The sequence below is a fragment of the Prionailurus bengalensis genome, chromosome A2 (genome assembly GCF_016509475.1).
Source record: "Prionailurus bengalensis isolate Pbe53 chromosome A2, Fcat_Pben_1.1_paternal_pri, whole genome shotgun sequence".
Classification (NCBI taxonomy): domain Eukaryota; kingdom Metazoa; phylum Chordata; class Mammalia; order Carnivora; family Felidae; genus Prionailurus; species Prionailurus bengalensis.
Genome location: NC_057348.1, coordinates 26,235,543 through 26,257,290, shown reverse-complemented (window position 1 = coordinate 26,257,290; position 21,748 = coordinate 26,235,543). Strand labels below are relative to the sequence as shown.

Sequence of the window (21,748 nt, the reverse complement as noted above, 5' to 3'; positions counted from 1 at the left end):
CCCACTCTCTTCCCACCCTAACAACCACTAATCTGTTCTCTATCTCTATAATGTTATCATTTCTAGAATGTTATATAAATGGAATCACACATCATGTAACCTTTTGGGGTTGGCTTTTTCTACTAAGCATGATTTTCTGTAGATTCATCCAGGTTGGTGCCTGTATCAATAGTGTGTTCTTTTATTGCTGAGTTATATTCCATGATATGAATGTACCACCATTTGTTTAACCATCTACCCACTGAAGGACATTTGGGTTGTTTCCAGTTGTCTATTGCTGATAAAGCTGCTATAAACATTAGTGTACAGGGTTGTATATGAACATAGGCTTTCATTCCTCTGGGATAAATGCCAAGGAGTGCAATTTCTGGGTTGTATAGTAGTTACAAGTTTAGTTCTTTTTAAAAAACTGCCCCCACTGTGTTCTAGAGTGGTTGCACCATTTTACATTCCCACCAGCAATGGATGAGTACTCTAGATTTGCTTTCTCTGCATCTTTGCCAGCATCTGGTATTATCATTACTTTCTATTTTAGCCACTTTAATAGATGTGTAATGGTTTTAGTTTGCATTTCTCTTATGGCCAATGATACTGACCATCTTTTCATGTGCTTCTTTCCCATTTGTACACACCCTTCAGTGAAATGTCTGTTCACATCTTTCGCCCATTTCGTAATTGGATTCTTTTCATGACTGAGTTTTGAGAGTTCCTTCTTTATTCTAGATACTAGGTCTTTGTTGGATATGTGGCTCCCAAATATTTTCTCCTGGCCTTAAGTTTGTCTTCTTGTTCTCTTAACTACAAAAAGTTTTAAATTGTTCTAAAAAGTTTTTAAAGTGGGGCACCTGTGTGGCTCAGTTAAGTATCTGACTTTGGAACAAGTCATAATTTGATAGTTCATGAGTACAAGCCCCACATCAAGTGAGCTCAAGCCCCACTTTGGGTGAGCTCAAGCTCCGCTTCAGGCTCTGTGCTAACAGTGCAGAGCCTGCATGGGCTTCTCTCTCTCTCTCTCTCTCTCTCTCTCTCTCTCTCTCTCCCCCTTGTTCACTCACTCTCTCTTTCTCTAGGAAACAATAAAATAAAATTATAAAATAAAATAATCAAAATAATAAATAAATAGTTTTTAAAAGTAAAGTCCAATCATTGTCTCCACAGCATTTTGAGTTCTGTTTGAGATGGTGTCTAGGTGGCCTGCAGGGTGGAGGCTAAGGGCACTTGTCTTGCAAGAGAGTGGAGTCATCCAGGAGTGTGCCTTCACTGTAAGAAAGCTTCAGCAACACAGTCCAATCTTCATGTGCCATGCCAAGACTTCAAGGCACAGGCCACACTTCATGACATTTTTTATGTTCTTAATTTTGGTGAAGTCCAACATATTATATTTTCCCTTTTATGGGAAGGCACAGCACCTGACAGGGCTGGATCCCGGCTGAGATCATGACCTGAGTCAGACACTCAACTGAGACACCCAGGCACTCCTTTCTGAGTTCTTATCATGGATGCCTGTTGAATGTTGTCAAATGCTTTTTCTGTATCAATTGATGTGACCCTGTGATTTTCCTTCTTTATGGCCTGTTACGGTAGTAGATTTTTTATTTGATGTTTATTTATTTTGAGAGAGAGAGGGAGAAAGCACGCGTGCATGCACCTGCTTGAACAGAGGGAGTGATGGAGAGAGAGGGAGAGACAGAATCCCAAGCAGGCTCTGTGATGTCAGCGCAGAGCCCAACTCAGGGCTTGATCTCACGAACCGTGAGATCATGACCTGAGCTAAAATCAAGAGTCAGATGCTTAATCATCTGAGCCACCCAGGTGCCCTGGTAGTAGATTGTTTTGACTGATTTTCTAATAGTGTGCCAGCCTTGCATCCCTGGAACAAACTCTGCTTGATCATGCTGAATAATTATTATCATATATTGCTAACTATTTGCTAATATTCTGTCATACACCTTTAAAAAAAAGATTGTATTTATTAACCCCAAAGTCATTCCACTTTGCTATTTTCTGCCTTGGGTTCTGACAGCCTGCTCAATATTTTAAAAATATTTGTAAGATCTATCAACTGCTATTGCTCATTATGTTTTGGGCTTCCGATGATATTAAGGGGTGCTTTGGTGGCTCAGTTGGCTAAGTGTCCAACTTTGGCTCTGGTCATGATCTCACCATTCGTGAGTTTGAGCCCCCTGTCAGGCTCTGTGCTCACAGCTCAGAGCCTGGAGCCTGCTTTGAATTCTGTGTCTTCCTCTCTCTCTCTCTCTCTCTCTCTCTCTCTCTCTGCCCCTCCCTGACTCACACTCTGTCTCTCAAAAATGAATAAGCTTCAAAACAATTTTAAAAAAAGAAAAGAAATGCAAACTGAAGAAGCTACATAGTTGGAATTCATTTCGGCACAGAAAAAAGGCAGGAAAGAAATACCTCGGACTTTGAAGGAAAGAATGGGATTAGCAGTTGGGAAGCAGGGTTTTCAATTTTTATGTTCTACATTCTTCTTTCGCTTAGAATGTATGTAATGATCAGGTCACTTAATGCATAAATATGGACTTAAGATATGCACAAATATCTAGTCCATCTGATTCCAACAGCTTGAGAAATCATTTACTCTGCTACTTACCCAAGGCTGGGCTTGGGTTGGCCCACCTTGGCTAATAACCATGGTTGGTCAGGAGGCTGAACCCCACCCAGCCTCTGTGAACTCTCTCACAGCTGTGCTAACTGTAAGGACACAATCATTCCCCCAGACTCCTCACAAGGGCGCTTAAGGCTTGCTCTGCAGTGAATGCTTTACTCAGAACATGGGTGTTAAGAGAGGTTTCCGCTTAGCTCACGGATGCATGCTTTCAACATACCTAACCCCGCAAGCAAGCCCACCACAAAGATCTGTTTGTGGCTGTAAGTTTGCCTCACTCCAGCCCTCTATCCTTTCAGTGAGTGGGTCTCAGTGAGTAAGATCTGCAAGTGCCAACCAGCTGGTAACTGCAATCTGGCCAACGTCCAAAAGATAAAATTAAAAAACAAAACAAAACAAAAACACTCTCAATCCTTTTAGAAACTAGAAGATGAAGTGTTCTCTGTACTTTGGTTCACTAGGCAAAAATGAAGCAATGTGGCCACACAAGAGAGAAAGAAAACTGCCCCTGCCCTCGGTCTCACCACAGGACAAAGATAAAATCTTAAGGCTCTACCCATGTGGCCTGATGTGTGGCTCTGTTGCCCAAAATGACACTTGGCCCTCCTACTGATAAAAAGAGAAAAAACAGACACAGAATTCTTGTACAATCCACAATTCCACTTTTAGGTATATACCCAAAAACTGAAAGCAGGGATTCAGATACCTGCACACGCACGTTCACAGCCGCATTATTCACAGTAGCTAAAGGTGGAAGCAATTCACATGTCTGTTGTCGGAAGCATGGATAAAGCATGTGGTGTATACGTGGGGTATATACATTCAGCTTTAAAAATGAATGAAATTCTAACACATGCCATGACATAGGTGAACACTGAAAACATTTTACTAGGTGAAGTAAGCCAGACACAAAAGTACAAATATTTTATGATTCCACTTACATGAGGTACCCAGAGTCGGCAAATTCATAGAGACAGAAGGGAGAATGGAGGTTTCCAGGAGCTGGGGGAGGGGGAAATGGGGAGCTATAGTTTAATGGGTATAGAGTTTCAGTCTGGAAAGATGAAAACATTCTGGAAATGGATGGTAGAGACAGTTGTACAACATGGTGAATGTACTTAATGCCACTAAATGGTACATTTTAAAACAGTTAACATAGGGAATGTTATCTTATGTATATTTTACCACAACAAAAAAATGCAAAAAATATATACCTATGAATACATACATGTGTGTACATATATATATATATATATATATATATATATATATATATATTTTTTTTTTTTTTAAGGTGCGTTTTCTCCACAAGGACAGAAAATATTAAAAAAGGCAGATCAGGGTGCCTGGATGGCTCAGTTGGTTAAGCATCCGACTTTGGCTCAGGTCATAATCTCTCAGCTTACGAGTTCAAGCTCTGTGCTGACAGGTCAGAGCCTGGAGCCTGCTTCAGATTCTGTGTCTCCCTCTTTCTCTGCCCCTCCCCTACTTGTGTGCGCACACTCTCTCTCTCTCTCTCTCTCTGAGAAATAAATAAACCTTAAAAAATAAATAAATAAAAAATAAAATAAAAATTTTAAAAGGCAGATCAGGGGCACCTGGCTGGTCAGCAGGTGGAACATGCAACTCTTGATCTCAGGGTTGTGAGTTGGAGTTCCCTGTCGGATGATTACTTAAAAATAAAATCTTGGGGCGCCTGGGTGGCGCAGTCGGTTAAGCGTCCGACTTCAGCCAGGTCATGATCTCGCGGTCCGTGAGTTCGAGCCCCGCGTCGGGCTCTGGGCTGATGGCTCAGAGCCTGGAGCCTGTTTCCGATTCTGTATCTCCCTCTCTCTCTGCCCCTCCCCCGCTCATGCTCTGTCTCTCTCTCTCTCTCTCTCTGTCAAAAACAAATAAACATTAAAAAGAAATTTTTTTTAAATAATAAAATCTTTAAAAAAAAAAGCAGACGAAGGAAATGGCAATGAATAGCTACATTCCTGAACTGTAGCAAATAGTCATTTTCTAGAAAACAGCATCGTGAAAGGAAACCGTTTCACATTAACAATGGGGAAACTGGACAGCCAGTGATAAGGTGACCTCAAACAAGCATTTTATGCCTTGATTAAATTCAATCCATTTGACCAATTTTGTCAACAAGAGATTTACTTTGCTGTTTGAAGCTTTTTTGCTATTAAAGAAGCATAACCTTGAAAATCAGAGATTCCTTATTCTAGCCACCACTCTTCATTACGCTTTAGGGAAAGCACTTTTAAAACAAGCATGGACAACTTATATCAGACAAACTAGACTTTAAATTAAAGGCTGTAACAAGAGATGAAGAAGGACATTATATAATAGTTACGGGTCTATCCATCAGGAAGAGCTAACAATTATAAATGTCTATGCAGCGAATACCGGAGCCCCCAAATATATAAAACAATTACTCATAAACATAAGCAACCTTATTGATAAGAATGTGGTAATTGCAGGGGACTTTAATACGCCACTTACAGAAATGGATAGATCATCTAGACACACGGTCAATAAAGAAACAAGGGCCCTGAATGAGACATTGGATCAGATGGACTTGACAGATATATTTAGAACTCTGCATCCCAAAGCAACAGAATATACTTTCTTCTCAAGTGCACATGGAACATTCTCCAAGATAGATCATATACTGGGTCACAAAACAGCCCTTCATAAGTTTACAAGAATTGAAATTATACCATGCATACTTTCAGACCACAATGCCATGAAGCTTGAAATCAACCACAGGAAAAAGTCTGGAAAACCTCCAAAAGCATGGAGGTTAAAGAACACCCTACTAACGAATGAGTGGGTCAACCAGGCAATTAGAGAAGAAATTAAAAAGTATATGGAAACAAATGAAAATGAAAATACAACAATCCAAACGCTTTGGGACGCAGCAAAGGCAGTCCTGAGAGGAAAATACATTGCAATCCAGGCCTATCTCAAGAAACAAGAAAAATCCCAAATACAAAATCTAACAGCACACCTAAAGGAACTAGAAGCAGAACAGCAAAGGCAGCCTAAGCCCAGCAGAAGAAGAGAAATAATAAAGATCAGAGCAGAAATAAACAATATAGAAACTAAAAAAACTGTAGAGCAGATCAACGAAACCAAGAGTTGGTTTTTTGAAAAAATAAACAAAATTGACAAACCTCTAGCCAGGCTTCTCAAAAAGAAAAGGGAGATGACCCAAATAGATAAAATCATGAATGAAAATGGAATTATTACAACCAATCCCTCAGAGATACAAACAATTATCAGGGAATACTATGAAAACTTATATGCCAACAAATTGGACAACCTGGAAGAAATGGACGAATTCCTGAACACCCACACGCTTCCAAAACTCAATCAGGAGGAAATAGAAAGCTTGAACAGACCCATAACCAGCGAAGAAATTGAATCGGTTATCAAAAATCTCCCAACAAATAAGAGTCCAGGACCAGATGGCTTCCCAGGGGAGTTCTACCAGACGTTTAAAGCAGAGATAATACCTATCCTTCTCAAGCTATTCCAAGAAATAGAAAGGGAAGGAAAACTTCCAGACTCATTCTATGAAGCCAGTATTACTTTGATTCCTAAACCAGACAGAGACCCAGTAAAAAAAGAGAACTACAGGCCAATATCCCTGATGAATATGGATGCAAAAATTCTCAATAAGATACTAGCAAATCGAATTCAACGGCATATAAAAAGAATTATTCACCATGATCAAGTGGGATTCATTCCTGGGATGCAGGGCTGGTTCAACATTCGCAAATCAATCAACGTGATACATCACATTAACAAAAAAAGAGAGAAGAACCATATGGTCCTGTCAATCGATGCAGAAAAGGCCTTCGACAAAATCCAGCACCCTTTCTTAATAAAAACCCTTGAGAAAGTCGGGATAGAAGGAACATACTTAAAGATCATAAAAGCCATTTATGAAAAGCCCACAGCTAACATCATCCTCAACGGGGAAAAACTGAAAGCTTTTTCCCTGAGATCAGGAACACGACAAGGATGCCCACTCTCACCGCTGCTGTTTAACATAGTGCTGGAAGTTCTAGCATCAGCAATCAGACAACAAAAGGAAATCAAAGGCATCAAAATTGGCAAAGATGAAGTCAAGCTTTCGCTTTTTGCAGATGACATGATATTATACATGGAAAATCCGATAGACTCCACCAAAAGTCTGCTAGAACTGATACAGGAATTCAGCAAAGTTGCAGGATACAAAATCAATGTACAGAAATCAGTTGCATTCTTATACACTAACAATGAAGCAACAGAAAGACAAATAAAGAAACTGATCCCATTCACAATTGCACCAAGAAGCATAAAATACCTAGGAATAAATCTAACCAAAGATGTAAAGGATCTGTATGCTGAAAACTATAGAAAGCTTCTGAAGGAAATTGAAGAAGATTTAAAGAAATGGAAAGACATTCCCTGCTCATGGATTGGAAAAATAAATATTGTCAAAATGTCAATACTACCCAAAGCTATCTACACATTCAATGCAATCCCAATCAAAATTGCACCAGCATTCTTCTCGAAACTAGAACAAGCAATCCTAAAATTCATATGGAACCACAAAAGGCCCCGAATAGCCAAAGGAATTTTGAAGAAGAAGACCAAAGCAGGAGGCATCACAATCCCAGACTTTAGCCTCTACTACAAAGCTGTCATCATCAAGACCGCATGGTATTGGCACAAAAACAGACACATAGACCAATGGAATAGAATAGAAACCCCAGAACTAGACCCACAAACGTATGGCCAACTCATCTTTGACAAAGCAGGAAAGAACATCCAATGGAAAAAAGACAGCCTCTTTAACAAATGGTGCTGGGAGAACTGGACAGCAACATGCAGAAGGTTGAAACTAGACCACTTTCTCACACCATTCACAAAAATAAACTCAAAATGGATAAAGGACCTAAATGTGAGACAGGAAACCATCAAAACCTTAGAGGAGAAAGCAGGAAAAGACCTCTCTGACCTCAGCCGTAGCAATCTCTTACTCGACACATCCCCAAAGGCAAGGGAATTAAAAGCAAAAGTGAATTACTGGGACCTTATGAAGATAAAAAGCTTCTGCACAGCAAAGGAAACAACCAACAAAACTAAAAGGCAACCAACGGAATGGGAAAAGATATTCGCAAATGACATATCGGACAAAGGGCTAGTATCCAAAATCTATAAAGAGCTCACCAAACTCCACACCCGAAAAACAAATAACCCAGTGAAGAAATGGGCAGAAAACATGAATAGACACTTCTCTAAAGAAGACATCCGGATGGCCAACAGGCACATGAAAAGATGTTCAGCGTCGCTCCTTATCAGGGAAATACAAATCAAAACCACACTCAGGTATCACCTCACGCCAGTCAGAGTGGCCAAAATGAACAAATCAGGAGACTATAGATGCTGGAGAGGATGTGGAGAAACGGGAACCCTCTTGCACTGTTGGTGGGAATGCAAATTGGTGCAGCCGCTCTGGAAAGCAGTGTGGAGGTTCCTCAGAAAATTAAAAATAGACCTACCCTATGACCCAGCAATAGCACTGCTAGGAATTTATCCAAGGGATACAGGAGCACTGATGCATAGGGCCACTTGTACCCCAATGTTCATAGCAGCACTCTCAACAATAGCCAAATTATGGAAAGAGCCTGAATGTCCATCAACTGATGAATGGATAAAGAAATTGTGGTTTATATACACAATGGAATATTACATGGCAATGAGAAAAAATGAAATATGGCCTTTTGTAGCAACGTGGATGGAACTGGAGAGTGTGATGCTAAGTGAAATAAGCCATACAGAGAAAGACAGATACCATATGGTCTCACTCTTATGTGGATCCTGAGAAACTTAACAGGAACCCATGGGGGAGGGGAAGGAAAAAAAAAAAAAAAAAGAGGTTAGAATGGGAGAGAGCCAAAGCATAAGAGACTGTTAAAAACTGAGAACAAACTGAGGGTTGATGGGGGGTGGGAGGGAGGAGAGGGTGGGTGATGGGTATTGAGGAGGGCACCTTTTGGGATGAGCACTGGGTGTTGTATGGAAACCAATTTGTCAATAAATTTCAGAAAAAATAAAAAATAAAAAAATAAATAAATAAAACAAGCATGGACAGGGGCTTATGGGTGGCTCAGTTGGTTGAGCGTCCAACTTCGGCTCAGGTCATGATCTCATGGTTCGTGGGTTCAAATCCCACATCAGGCTCTGTGCTGATGGCTCAGAGCCTACAGCCTGCCTCAGATTCTGTCTCCGGCTCTCTCTGCCCCTCCCCCACTTGTGCTCTGTCTCTAAAATACATAAACAGTAAAAAAAAAACAAAACAAAAAACAAGCACAGACAAGCCAACCTTTAAGTGAATGCACATCCGGGAAGGGCTTCAAACAAAGTGCCCAGTCCCAATACACACAAATGATTGCACAGTGCCACCTCGATGTCAAAAGGAACCTCAAAAGGCAAGTTGGTTTGTTCCAGAACTATCAGGGTCTCTCTGGTGTTCTAAATCATGCTAAACAAACAGATGAGAACCTGACCACTAAGATTGAGAACTGCACACAGCACCATTGACCTGGCCCTTGGTCACCTTAAGACTAAGCTGACACCAAGTAGGGAAATACTATTTTCAAAGGGAATGAGTGTATGGAACATCTTGTTACAAGACAAGTGGTTTGCACTCTTCAGGAAGTCAATGTTATACATAAAAAAAAATTTTTTAAGGGAAGCTATTCTAGATTTAAAAAGTCTATAGGCACCTGGGTGGCTCAGTCGGTTAAGAGCCCGACACCTGATTTCAGCTCAGGTCACGATCTCATGGTTGTGAGATCAGGCCCTGCACTCAGTGCAGAGCCTGCTTGGAATTCTCTCTCTCCCTTTTTCTCTCTCTTTCCCTCTGTCCCTCCCATGCTCATGCTCTCCTTCTCTCTCTCTCTCAAAAAAAAACCAAAAAACAAAAAACACATTTCTTTAAAAAGAGTCTAAAGAAACAACAAAATTAGTAAGTCAATCTTTTTTTTTTAAGTTTATTATTACTTTCTTTGGAGAGACAGCACACACGTGCAGGGAGGGGACAGACAGAGAGAGGGACTGAGAATCTCAAGCAGGCTCTGTGCTGTCAGTACAAAGCCCAACGTGGGGCTCAATCTCATGAAATCTGAGATCATGACCCTAACTGACTAAACCACCAAAGTGCCCCTGTAGTGAATCTTAATCAGATCTTGGTTTATAAAACAGCAAAAACTATGATAGACAATTTTAGGACAATAGGGAAATTTTCACATAAACTGGATATTAGTTGATAAGAAATTGTTAATTTTCTTACTGTGATAATGAAGACTGGTTATACAAGAGGATGCCCTATTTTTAGGAGAGGCTTGTGAGTGAACTGTCACAATGCCTACAGTGCATTTTCAAGAATTCAACCACCACACACACACACACACACACACACACAAAGGACTCAAGAAAACTATTGTTAGAATGGTTAGAACTGCAGATTCTAGGAGAGGATATACAAGATATCTTGTGCCTCTAAATGTGATCCCAACTGTAATTGCGAAAATTAAGAAATATAATGCACTCCTTCCTTTCCCCATAACAAAGGGAGTAAGTTGTAGCTCACGGGGCTAATCTTTACCAGAAACCACCCTGGGCTGAAACACAACAGTTCTTAAAAAGCTGGTGTGCTTGAAGTCAGATGGCAGCCAGAACACCAAATGCCTCAATATGCCTTTACCCCACCATAACATTCTGAGCAGAACACTGTCCTGCAGCCCGCAGTGGCCTCAGTGATCATAAACAGGATGTCTCAGCAAGGAAGTGTCTGTCAGGGGGTCACAAGAGCTCCCTCCCCATGTGGAAATCTGAAGCAGCATGAGCATGACCAAAGGAGAAATGAATCAGCAGCCTGATGACACAGGCACCTGCACCCCCTATCCCCAGTGGATCGGGCCTCTCTGATTTCTCATATGAAAAATGGGAAAATAGTCCTGTCTTCATCCCACGGTTACTGCACTAAAATCACAATGCAATAAACTCATTCTCCATCACATTACAGCAGCAGCATTTCTTAAAGCCTAGATTCACAAAGCAGAAAAGTTGCTCGTGAACAAATGGACCTTGAGGTAAAAAGCATCTGACAAAGGAGGCCTGGGAGGTCTTCAAGGATCAAGCCTATACATTCTTGATTCTAAGAACCTTCTTCCTGAAGCCACATAATCATGTCTAAGACCAGAGGACAAGTCTCAAACCCAGCAAGACCAGTGCTTACCTCGGCCATAGGCCCTGGCTTTCTTCGGGTTGAGTTTGGGCTTCAGAGGAGCCCCCGGCTTGAGCTTGGCTTTGGGGAACTGGGACAGGTAAGTCATCACCGAGTGCTCATCCACATCGGGGTGAATAATTTCTTCAGGAGTGATGACCTAGAATAACAGCATGGTAGGTGAACACCCAGAGTACATCACTTATACCCGCTAAAGTTTTTGCAAATGTCTCAAGTCAAACACTATAGACATTAAGAAATTGAGTCAGCCTCCAAATTAAGTGAAATTATATCAAATTACATGCCAATGTCAGTGTTTTTAACCTTTTAGAGGTTTCATTATTCGTTTCGGAAGCTAAGGACCCCCTCCAGACAATTTTTTTAACATTTATTTATTTTGAGAGAGAGAATGCGTGCACACATGCACAAGCAGGGAAGGGGCAGAGAGAGAGGGAGAGAGAGAGAATCCCAAGCAGGCTCCACGCTGTCAGTGCAAAGCCCAATGTGGAACCCATGGCTCATGAGATTATGACCTGAGCTGAAATCAAAGAGTCAGACACTTAACCAACTGAGCCACCCAGGAGCCCCTCCTCCAGGCAATTCTATATGTAATTTCCAGAGGTGCACACCCACCCTCCAAAAAAGGCCTGCTCACCCCCTACCCTGGGGAAACTTTCCAGAAGGGGTAAGCTATGTCAAGTGAGGAGGAAGAAGAAACAAGTATACACAGGATTTGCACATATTACCAAAAAGCACATAAACTGGCCTTTTCCTTTGCTCATCTACCCATTGCCTGCATCTCTATTAACTCTGCTACCAATAAAAAATAGTAATAAAAAAAAAAGAGAGAACACAGCAACATATTAGATCTGTGGTCTTGTTACATGCTGAAGCCCTAACCACCCGGGTAATGGTATTAGGAGGTGGGGCCCAAGGGAAGTAAGTGGGTTTAGATGAGGTCATGAGGATAGGGCCCCCAGGATGGGATTAATGCTCTTATTAAGAGAAGGAAAGACCAGACCTCTCTTTCTTTCCCATGTGAGGGCACAGCAAGAAGCCAGTTGTCTGCAAGTCACAAAGAGGGCCCCCACCAAGAACTGACTCTGCTGGCACCTTGCTCTTGGACTTCTAGCCTCCAGATATGGGAAATAAACTTCTGTTGTTTATACCATCCAATCTATGGTATTTTGTTAGAGCGGCCTCAGCTGATGACAATGGGTTTCAATACATTAAGAGCCATTAAAAAAAATAGGGAGGAAGTTAATTTCTCCTGACATATAGCCTAGGAGCAAGATTACACCCATGCTCGGCAGGTAGCCTCCTTGAAGGCATCACAGCCTCAGGCCTACTACCTGACCTAGTCCTAAACAGTACAAAAAATCTCTCTGCCCCCAGTAAGGGCGCTGAGGAGGTAAGGTAAGGCAGTACTCCTCAGACCAACAGAAGGCTCTGTCTCATGAACCGGGTTAACTAAATGCAGATGAATAACATATATACCCAGCTTCCCTCACCCCAAAGTAACACACACACACACACACACACACACACACACACACACACACACACACACACACACCAGAAAACATACTGATCATTATCCTCCAGCAACAGAACAGCTACTTGGGTTTGAACAATTGCCTTCACTCATTCCATAAAATGTCAGATGTGCATTGATTTGACATTTCTTCCAGGCAGTTCCCTCAACAACTATACAGTGCCAACATCACATGTACGTCAAAAGGAGATGGTTTTAGGTTTAAGAGGAGATGAAAAAGATACCACACCACTTACTGAGGGTGGGAGAGCCAAGAAATGGGCCATGAAGCAGAGACATGATGTCAAAACCAAAGAAATACAGGCAAAATTTTCTATCTCCCAAGGGATCCTATTACAAAATACACTGAACTCGGCTCTGATTACTTAGTCCATAATGTAACCAGTGGTGAGGTCATCCATCCACGGCACTGGCCACCTACAAGTTCTCTTGACCAGGGCTTCAAATATGGGAGTCTTGGTATTTAAATGTCAGAGGGAGTTTTTTAGCCTCCTTGAAAAACCTTAGAAAACAAGACCTCAACTACGTAATGTGGCTACTGTCAATGGTATCCAAGATTTATTCAATTTCCAAGTTCTCTTGTCATATTCCTGTGATAGGATTAGGAGCAATACAAATTCTTCCACAATTTCCAATAATGGTAGGTTATCCTGGTTTAAATTAAAAAAAAAAACCTTCTAAGTCCTATGACTTTCCCTAAGATACTGAATCTTTTTTTTTTTTAATTTTTTTTAATGTTTTTATTTATTTTTGCGACAGAGAGAGACAGAGCATGAGCAGGGGAGGGACAGAGAGAGAGGGAGACACAGAATCGGAAGCAGGCTCCAGGCTCTGAGCTGTCAGCACAGAGCCCGATGCGGGGCTTGAACCCACAGACTGTGAGATCATGACCTGAGCCGAAGTCAGATGCTTAACCGACTGAGCCACCCAGGCGCCCCAAGATACTGAATCTTAAAAAAAACTTCTAAAATATGTAAAAAGTGGTCAAATATTGGCTATTTCTTACAGTTCAACCTAATCATTAAAGTCTACATTTGCAGTCTTGTATCTCAAGACAGTCTTTGAGATCTTTGGAGCAGAAACACTAGAAAATTTTCCACATGTGACAGAGCACTGTGAAGATTTCTGAATGATCTACAAGCACCTACGTCAATGGGAACCTCTTATTATGGGTAAACTGAGGAAGAGGGGAGAGTGTCATAGGCAATACTCTCTGAGGGCTGAGGCTGAGGATGTCAGACTGCCTGCCACACCGAAAGAGGCATCCACAGAGTCTCAGAACAAGCTGGAGGATGGAAATAGCCCCATGGGACATGGTGTTGCTTGTATATATACCTGTGGGACACCCAGCCAGTCATCTGCTTGCTGCATAGCTTCCCGTGCATTGTCTACAGGCTTTCGTGGATCCCAGGATTCCCAGTCTGGACACAGACCTGTTAATATGACACAAAAGATTCTGTTAATATTAACTCACTAAAAAGATTAAAGGAAGCCATGTGCTTAAATTAAACCCCTTTGGTATCTTAATTCAGAGAACGATTTCTTCCTAAAATCACAGTGAACTATATATTTTAAGGGCAAAAAGTATCCACTCCTCCAGAGTAGAAACTATTCTGAGTCTAAACTGAGAATTCTCCTTCAGGCCGTTATTTTCTTGCATTAACACAGAGATTATTCATTCCTTGAAGGTGTGGTATAAATAAATAAACAAAGCCTATAAAACTATTTGAGCCTGGTGCCTTTTTACAGGGGATTTTCCTCCCGCCCTACCACATTTGCACGTCTGTAGTCCAGTCACCAAACGTGTAGGGTTCACGCCAGCTGGATGTTCTACAATTTAACTCAAAATTGATACAATCTGGGGCACCTGGGTGGCGCAGTTGGTTAAGCGTCCGACTTCAGCCAGGTCACGATCTCGCAGTCCGTGAGTTCGAGCCCCGCATTGGGCTCTGGGCTGATGGCTCAGAGCCTGGAGCCTGTTTCCGATTCTGTGTCTCCCTCTCTCTCTGCCCCTCCCCTGTTCATGCTCTGTCTCTCTCTGTCCCAAAAATAAATAAACGTTGAAAAAAAAAATTAAAAAAAAAAATTGATACAATCTATGTAGAAATCGTGTAAAATCCCACAGGTTAAGGGCTCAGTCCCATAAGACTGTCCCCTTCCCCCACTGCACAAATGCAAGTCCAGGCTGTCACTTGGACTTCTAACAGACCATTCTATAAATTGCAGGTAGGTTCTCACAACGCCTCCTCAGATTCAATTGTTAACCAGAGTGGATCACAGAACTCAGGAATACCATTTAATTGCTAGATTATTGATTTCTTAGAAAAGGCTACAACTCAGAGTGCCTGGGTGGTTCAGCTGGTTAAGTGTCTGAACCTTGATTTCAGCTCAGGTCATGATCTCACAGGTTCAAGAGATCAAGCCCTGCATCAAGCTCTGCACTGACAGCATGAAGCCTGCTTGAGATTCTCTCTCTTCTGTCTCTGCCCCTCCCCTGCTCACACATGTGCACACACTCCCTCTCAAAATAAATAAACTTAAAAAAATTTTTTTTAATAAAAGGCTATAACTTGGGATGCCTGGGTGACTCAGTCAGTTGAGCATCTGACTTTGTATCAGGTCATAATCTCGCAGTTTGTGGGTTCGAGCCCCACATCGGGCTTGCTGCTGTCAGCCTGTCAGCACAGAGCCTGCTTTGGATCCTCTGTCCCTCTCTCTTTCTGCCCCTCCCCCACTCTCACTCAAAAAATTTTTTTAAAAAATTCTAATTAAAAAAAAAGTTACAACTCAAGAACAACCAGGTGAAAGAGATGCATATGGCAAGGTATGGGAGAAGGCGTGTGGAGCTTCCATGCCCTTTCCAGGTGCACCACCCTCCCAGCACCTCCTTGTGTTTACCAACCTAAAAGCTCCCTCAAATATATAGTTCAAGGAATTTTGTGGAGACCTCAACATGTTGTCATGATTGATTAAATAACTAGCCACTAGTGATTAACTCAACTTCCATCTCCTCTCCTCTAACCTTGGCGGTTAGGAGATAGGGCTAACAGTTGGGACCCTATAATCACCTGCCCCCATCCTTAGCAGCTGTCTAAAAGTCATCTCATTAACATAAACTCAAGTGTGGTTGAAAGGAACCATTGTTCTGGCTCTTATCACTTAAATTCCAAGGGTTTTTGGAGCTCTGTGCCAGGAAAGGGACAAAGACTAAAATATATGTTTCTTTTATAAGTCAGAATATCACAATCCTATTCCTAGATACATCTAAAAAGACTGCACTAGCAACTGTATTCTGTATAATTCAAAAATCCACTTGCCCAAAAGCCCAAACCTAGAATCATCTTAAAAGCCTCTGTAAACAGGAGAAGTATAGGACTGAAGTAAACATCCACAGGTTTAAACTGGTAAAGAGGTATCCTGAAATGTGTCTTTTGGTGGAAGCAAGGAAGAGGGTGCTGGGAAATTAATGCTGAGCTTTGAGTTAGTTTGGGACATCACCAACTTATAGGCTTTCAAGACAGAATGAGGCCTGGAGTCAGCCTGCCCTCCCTGTCCAACATAGGCTAGCCAGCTCTGCTTGGAGTGTCGGGAACCATTAGCTTACTAAAAACTAATGTGACCAGCATATACAGAGTATTCGTAAATGGAAAATATGATTATTAAAGTAAATTTTTTATTAGAAACAATCTTGAGGGTGCATATAAACACAGGCTCTGGTTTTTCTACGGAGTGTGTACCAGCAAACTCTACCCAACAATCTAAACCCTCCAGTGAGGATAATTACTACCTTGGTGTGCACTCAACCACTCAGAAAAGGGGGGAAAGCCTCCAACTGGATCCTGACCAAGCACTATTCCATAGCAACGCAGAAAAAAAAGGGTGGAGAAAGCCATGTATAGTCACCCAGTGGTTGATAAAAACGGGTACTTTCCACTCAATGGAAGTTTTTAGATTTTCATGCCAAGTCAACTAACAGGGCCACGTGTTTCTGCTGAAGTCAATGGGAAACCAGGCACCAACTGTGGGAAGAGGCAGGACTTTGGAGTCTGAAAGCTAAACCTGCTCCAAGAACTACAGGATTCATTGGGGATTTGGGTAAATAACTGAGTTCAATGCTCAAAAAGTCAATGGATACACCTAGAAGGTAAACAGAGCCAGTTTTAGCTCCCTTTGCCCTTACAGGGGGCTAAAACTAGGAGAAGACACCAATTACAGCAAACCCAGCTTTCCCATGAGACAACCAAGGGGATTTGAGCCCACAAATGTCCATCTTGAAGAGCTGGCTCAGGTAGCCATGGACACTTACCTGGGGCACAGCTGTCTACCAAGGCTCCCAGAGCCTTGCCATCTTGCCAGTTCTGGTTAAAGTTGGTGATGGGCAAGTAGGGGATCTTGTTCTGAATCCATCCCAGCAGCCTCTGCTTCGGCGTCTGCTTCTTGGCATCATCATCCCCTTCGTCCTCCCACACGGGCATGGAGATGGAGTAGTGGAGGATCAGTGTCCACACCAGGCCCAGGATGAGCTTCAGGTTCCCATCCACAATGGCTTTGCTATCTGGGGAGAGAGACACAAGCGTGGGTTGGCATCTTCCTCTGGGTTGTGAATGAAATCTTCATTTGTCAGAGAACCACACAGAACTATTTCAGCATGAAAGGACTGTAATGTTAAAATTTGCTTCAAAATACTTGAGGATGGGAACAGATGAAACTAGATTCCAAAATGTTTACCAGTGTCGTGAAATCATGGGTACATGAGAAGGTATTATACTTTTATCTCTACTTTTGCATACGTTGGAAATGTTCTGTAATAAAAAGAGCTTTTAAATTTTAAAGGACTCATTTCAGAAATACAGACAATAAAAAGAGGTGGCTGAATTCCAGGGACAACCATCTGTTTAACTTGATAGTATGTGATCTACCAAATTATATGTGTATGTGTTTGTATATATATACATATACATATATGTGTGTGTGTGTTTGCTTCCCTGAATTTATATTCTACTATACTTTTCTTTTCACTAGTCATTATGTCCTAGAGGTGTAAGAGGCCAGTTTCCCTTCAGATCTCACCATCCCTGGATGTTATCAATCATTTTCATCTCTGCTCTTCTCTCCAGTTAGTCATTCATAAGATAAAGTCATTAATAGTTAAGCTAATCCAGCTGGGCAAAGTCTCTGTTGCCAGAAGGATAAGTGACTGGCCCAAGGTCCTGGCTCCTCTCTAGTGCTCCCTCAGCTTAACACAACAAGCCATACACCAGCCCTTCTAGGAATCTTCTAGGAAATCTCCCTGCTGCTGGTTTCTACCTTCTACTCCCTTGGCTTCTCTATGGCCCTCTGTCCTCTGTCCTCTTTCCAACCTCTACCTACATCCACCAAAATCCAAACATTACCAATAAAATCTCTCTATCTCTCTCCCTGTCTCCCCCTGCACACACTTCCCCTCCTATCCATCCCCAATCTCTCTCCCGCTCTCCCTTCCCCTCCTGTCTATACCCCCATCTCTCTCCCCCTCACCCACATCCTTCCCCTCCTATTACCCACCCACCCACTCCCCCTTCTCAATTTCCTCCACCCTTTCCCCACCAAACAACCCCTGTTAAACGCCCCTATTCTACCAGGACCCCAAACTGAAAATGTCAGAGCCATCATGGACTCCTCCTTCAAATCTCAGGTTGCCATTTCAACAATGTGTCAATTCCCTTCTCTACCTACATCTCTTGGCAAATCCTTTTCTCCACCTTCCCAATAAATGTGTGGCCCCTCCTCCCTTCTCTCAGAGTCCTCGACAGCCATGAAGCTGAACCATGTTCACATAACCCTACAACTATCTTTCTAGTCAGGTACCTCTGTGCTTCCAAATTCACCAATGGTCCCAACTGCACACAATCAAACTCCTTAGACATAGAGCACCCTCAGAACCCCCAAACACAGCCTGCTTTTCACCCTTGTCACCCCTCCCACCACAGTTCACACTCCAGACTCAGAGACTCCTCATTCCTGGACTACATCCTGCTTTGGACCCCATGGACCTCTCCATGTGTTCTGTATTCCCTCTGGTGGGAAGACCCTTCACCCCCATCCTCCTGTGGGACAAGCCCTGGCTCATCATCCAAGGACCAGATCCAACAGGTGGTGGCCCTTCACTCCCACCAACATGTGTGTGACTGTGCCAGGGTCCTCTCAAGACAAAAACCATTCACTCCTGAGCCTCCAAGCCCCCATTCCAGGACTGTGAGCACCTGCCATGGAGTAATAAGCCTTCACCATCTTGCAGCTCCCTTCACCCTGTCCCACCCATTCACCCACCCACCACAAACCACCTGAATGTCAGTTAGACACATGCCAGATTGCACTTAATGAAACCCAACTACAACCACATGAGAAATATACACACATACTGAGAAGGAGTAAACCCCATGTCACTCAAAACTGAAAGGGTGGAGACTTTTTTTGTTTTTAAATTCACCTGGTTATTGTTAGTCCTCTCACAAGAAAAGATCCTCTTGAAAGGGCGCACCCAAACCCACAGAAACCAAAGGTACTTTTATGGTTGTAGATTCAGTCATAATAAAACTCGATCGTGTAAAACTGTACAGGGTAAAGAGTATCATAAACTGGCTGGTATGACAATTTATATTTGAGCAGTCCTCACTCAAAGTTAAGGTGCCCAGAGATTTTCTATGCAATGAATTGTATAAATAATAACTTTTAAACAGGACAGTCCACATAACTCACAGGGCTCAGCGACAAATGAAAATACATGACTTCTCGTCCAAAAAGGATTAAGAATTTCACGATGGCAACAGCAGAGCATTAAACCAAGCACAGAACCCTTCTGAGAGTAGGGCCCTGTACAGCTGCACAGACTATGTGACCACGAAGCCCCCTCTGCTTCTGAGGTCCTGTGGTCAATAAAGCAATAATCTGCAGAAGACACCTGACCATGCACAGAACTTGAACATCCGAGGAGTTCATCCCACGGACCATATGTTTCTCCAGCTGGCAGCCCTTCACCATGGCGGAATTTTTTTGATAAGATGTCCTGTTATAAGGTCGTCTTTGAAGCGCTACTGATTACTGAGTTACTACCTACCAATCATAAGAAATTCCAGGTCAAACAATTTTCCATGCCAGAGTCCTTTATTTAAACTAAAGGGAGAATAGCAGTCCTCAGAAGGGGGAAGCACGAGGTGGGGATGAAGTAAAGTATGTGAATGCTTAGCGTTAGTCAGTGTACCCGTGCTGGACCAGGCGAGGTCAGGTCTTGCACCAGGCAGGATCTGAACAGGCCAGAAAGTCTCATGCAGCCACAAGCATCAGACTACAAAGTTCAACTTTCCTGAGTTATGTGTTAAGTGCTCTTCAAATGCAAACTTACAGATTTTATCCATAAATCAAAACATGAAACCAGTTTGCTCTGTTTTTACCCGGCTTACACATGTTGGTCTGAAGGAATGAGACATGAGTCTTTTTCGAAAAAGATTTCAGGGGAAATATGACCCAGTAAAAGTCTGAGCCAAATTTATGAAAAATACAATGCCCAGAACTTCTGTTTCCAATGAATTCAAGGTGGGTGTCCAAACGGGAAAGCCCCCATTAAGATCTCCTTGGGATAAATGATACTTTTGCTCTGCTATTCTAAGAAGCTGGAGAAAGAACAGTCCTAGTTCCAAAAGTGATTTTGACAGGTGAAGGTTCAAATGCTTTACCGAACTCTTGGAACAATAAAACGATGGCAACTTGCCCAAAATGACTCCCCCTTTCCCACCCACATGAAACAGAAGACTCCCAATGCCTTGAAAATGAAATGCTCCACAGCATTACAGTGTCAATGTCTGACCATCACAACAGACTACAGGATTTTCAAACGTGAGCGTGCTCTGTGATGTTTACGTCGAGTGTAAACATGAAACAGAAATGTAAAAGGAGGAAAGGTCCAGGTCAGCTGGAAGCCTCTCTGGCAGGATTCCACCTCATTGAGAGCCTCTTTCTGGAATAAAATAAGCCAGCGCCTGCCACGCCTGCTGGACCTCCTAGAATCTGCTTAGGTTGTAGTTGGCCTGGAATCTGGCCACAGGTTTCTCCTCCCCAGATCCAACCAATCACAATTCCCACGTAACTGGTCCTGGCTCTGGACAGCACTGACCCTCCAACCGCATACACACCCTCTGGAACTACTTAAAATTATCCAGCATTGCTTCTAAGTGAGGGCAGTGGCTTTTCTTCTTTTTTAATAGCTAGAAAGTTAATTTGAGCTACTGCAAATTCTAGGATGGAATGTTTTCACGTCATTTCTGTACACCGGTTCTCCAGCCCTCCCTGAGTAGCAATCAGGAATGGGCACATTTATGGGGGAGGAAACCAGCTATTTTTAGGCAATCTTTGGAAGCATCTTGGAAACATCTACTGCGTAGACAAGTTCCTCTGAGGAAGGGAGATGGTGATCTTTCCGTCTCTCATACCAGGAGGGCAGGATCCACGCCACCAACTGCATGCTCACCACATTCACTGTGCCCATCTCCTCTCCTATTACTGATTCACCAGGGTGGCATGGTGGGGGTTGGGGGGGCGGGGAGGAGAGGCCTGAGCAAGCACCGTCCCACATTTCTGCCCTCCTGAGTAAGAACAGCAGGTCATCCACCAGCCACAATGCAGCAGCTCACTGCTGGGTCAGAAACAGCCAACAAGGGACTTCAGGGATCAAGGAGACGTAGGAGTTTTGGGAAAGCTCCTCCTAGTACGCTTGAGGAAAAGCACCCAGACCATAATCCAACTATGACTTGGTCATCTAGAGAAGAGTGTCACCCACTCTGCCTCTGTCCTCTCATCTCTATTACCCTCTGGGAGGCAATGTGGCACAGTGGTTTAAGTACAGGCTATGGAACCAGCCGCTCCTCTAGACAGGTCACTTTGAACCATCCATCCATCCTCTCTGGGCTTTCTGTTTCTTCATTTACCAAATGGGAATGATCCCAGTCAACACCTTCACAGGGCGGTAACTAAGAAGCAGGTGGGTTATAGAACACCATGAGTTGAGCATAATGCCGGGGACAGGGTAGGCACTTCATAATACCTTCCTTCCTCTCCTTACTCATTCACCTCATATCTGAATACCTGCTCTGTACTCAACACACTTCCCTAGAACCGGAAGCCCAGAAGCTATAATCCCAGTTTTGTAAGTGAGCAGGAAACAGAAGTCAGGGTTAGTTAGGGTAATTCACAATAGTACCTTGCGAATTCAAAGGAGGATGAAATGTTCAATGTGTCACTTCCCTGAGCCATGGAATTC

The 21,748-nt window shown here is 42.7% G+C and overlaps 1 protein-coding gene across 7 annotated transcripts in view; it reads right to left on the bottom strand.

Annotated features, from left to right (window-relative positions):
• The window catches only part of FLNB (filamin B), a 147,280-nt gene that overhangs the window by 73,172 nt on the left and 52,360 nt on the right, over window positions 1-21,748 (bottom strand). For all 7 annotated transcript variants that reach the window (XM_043587760.1, XM_043587754.1, XM_043587755.1 and 4 more), the window contains exons 2-4: window positions 16,763-17,011; window positions 13,792-13,889; window positions 10,914-11,061 (exon numbers count right to left, since the gene is read on the bottom strand). In XM_043587760.1, coding sequence (XP_043443695.1) covers window positions 10,914-11,061; window positions 13,792-13,889; window positions 16,763-17,011 — 495 coding nt within the window. The remainder of the gene's footprint in view (window positions 1-10,913; window positions 11,062-13,791; window positions 13,890-16,762; window positions 17,012-21,748) is intronic.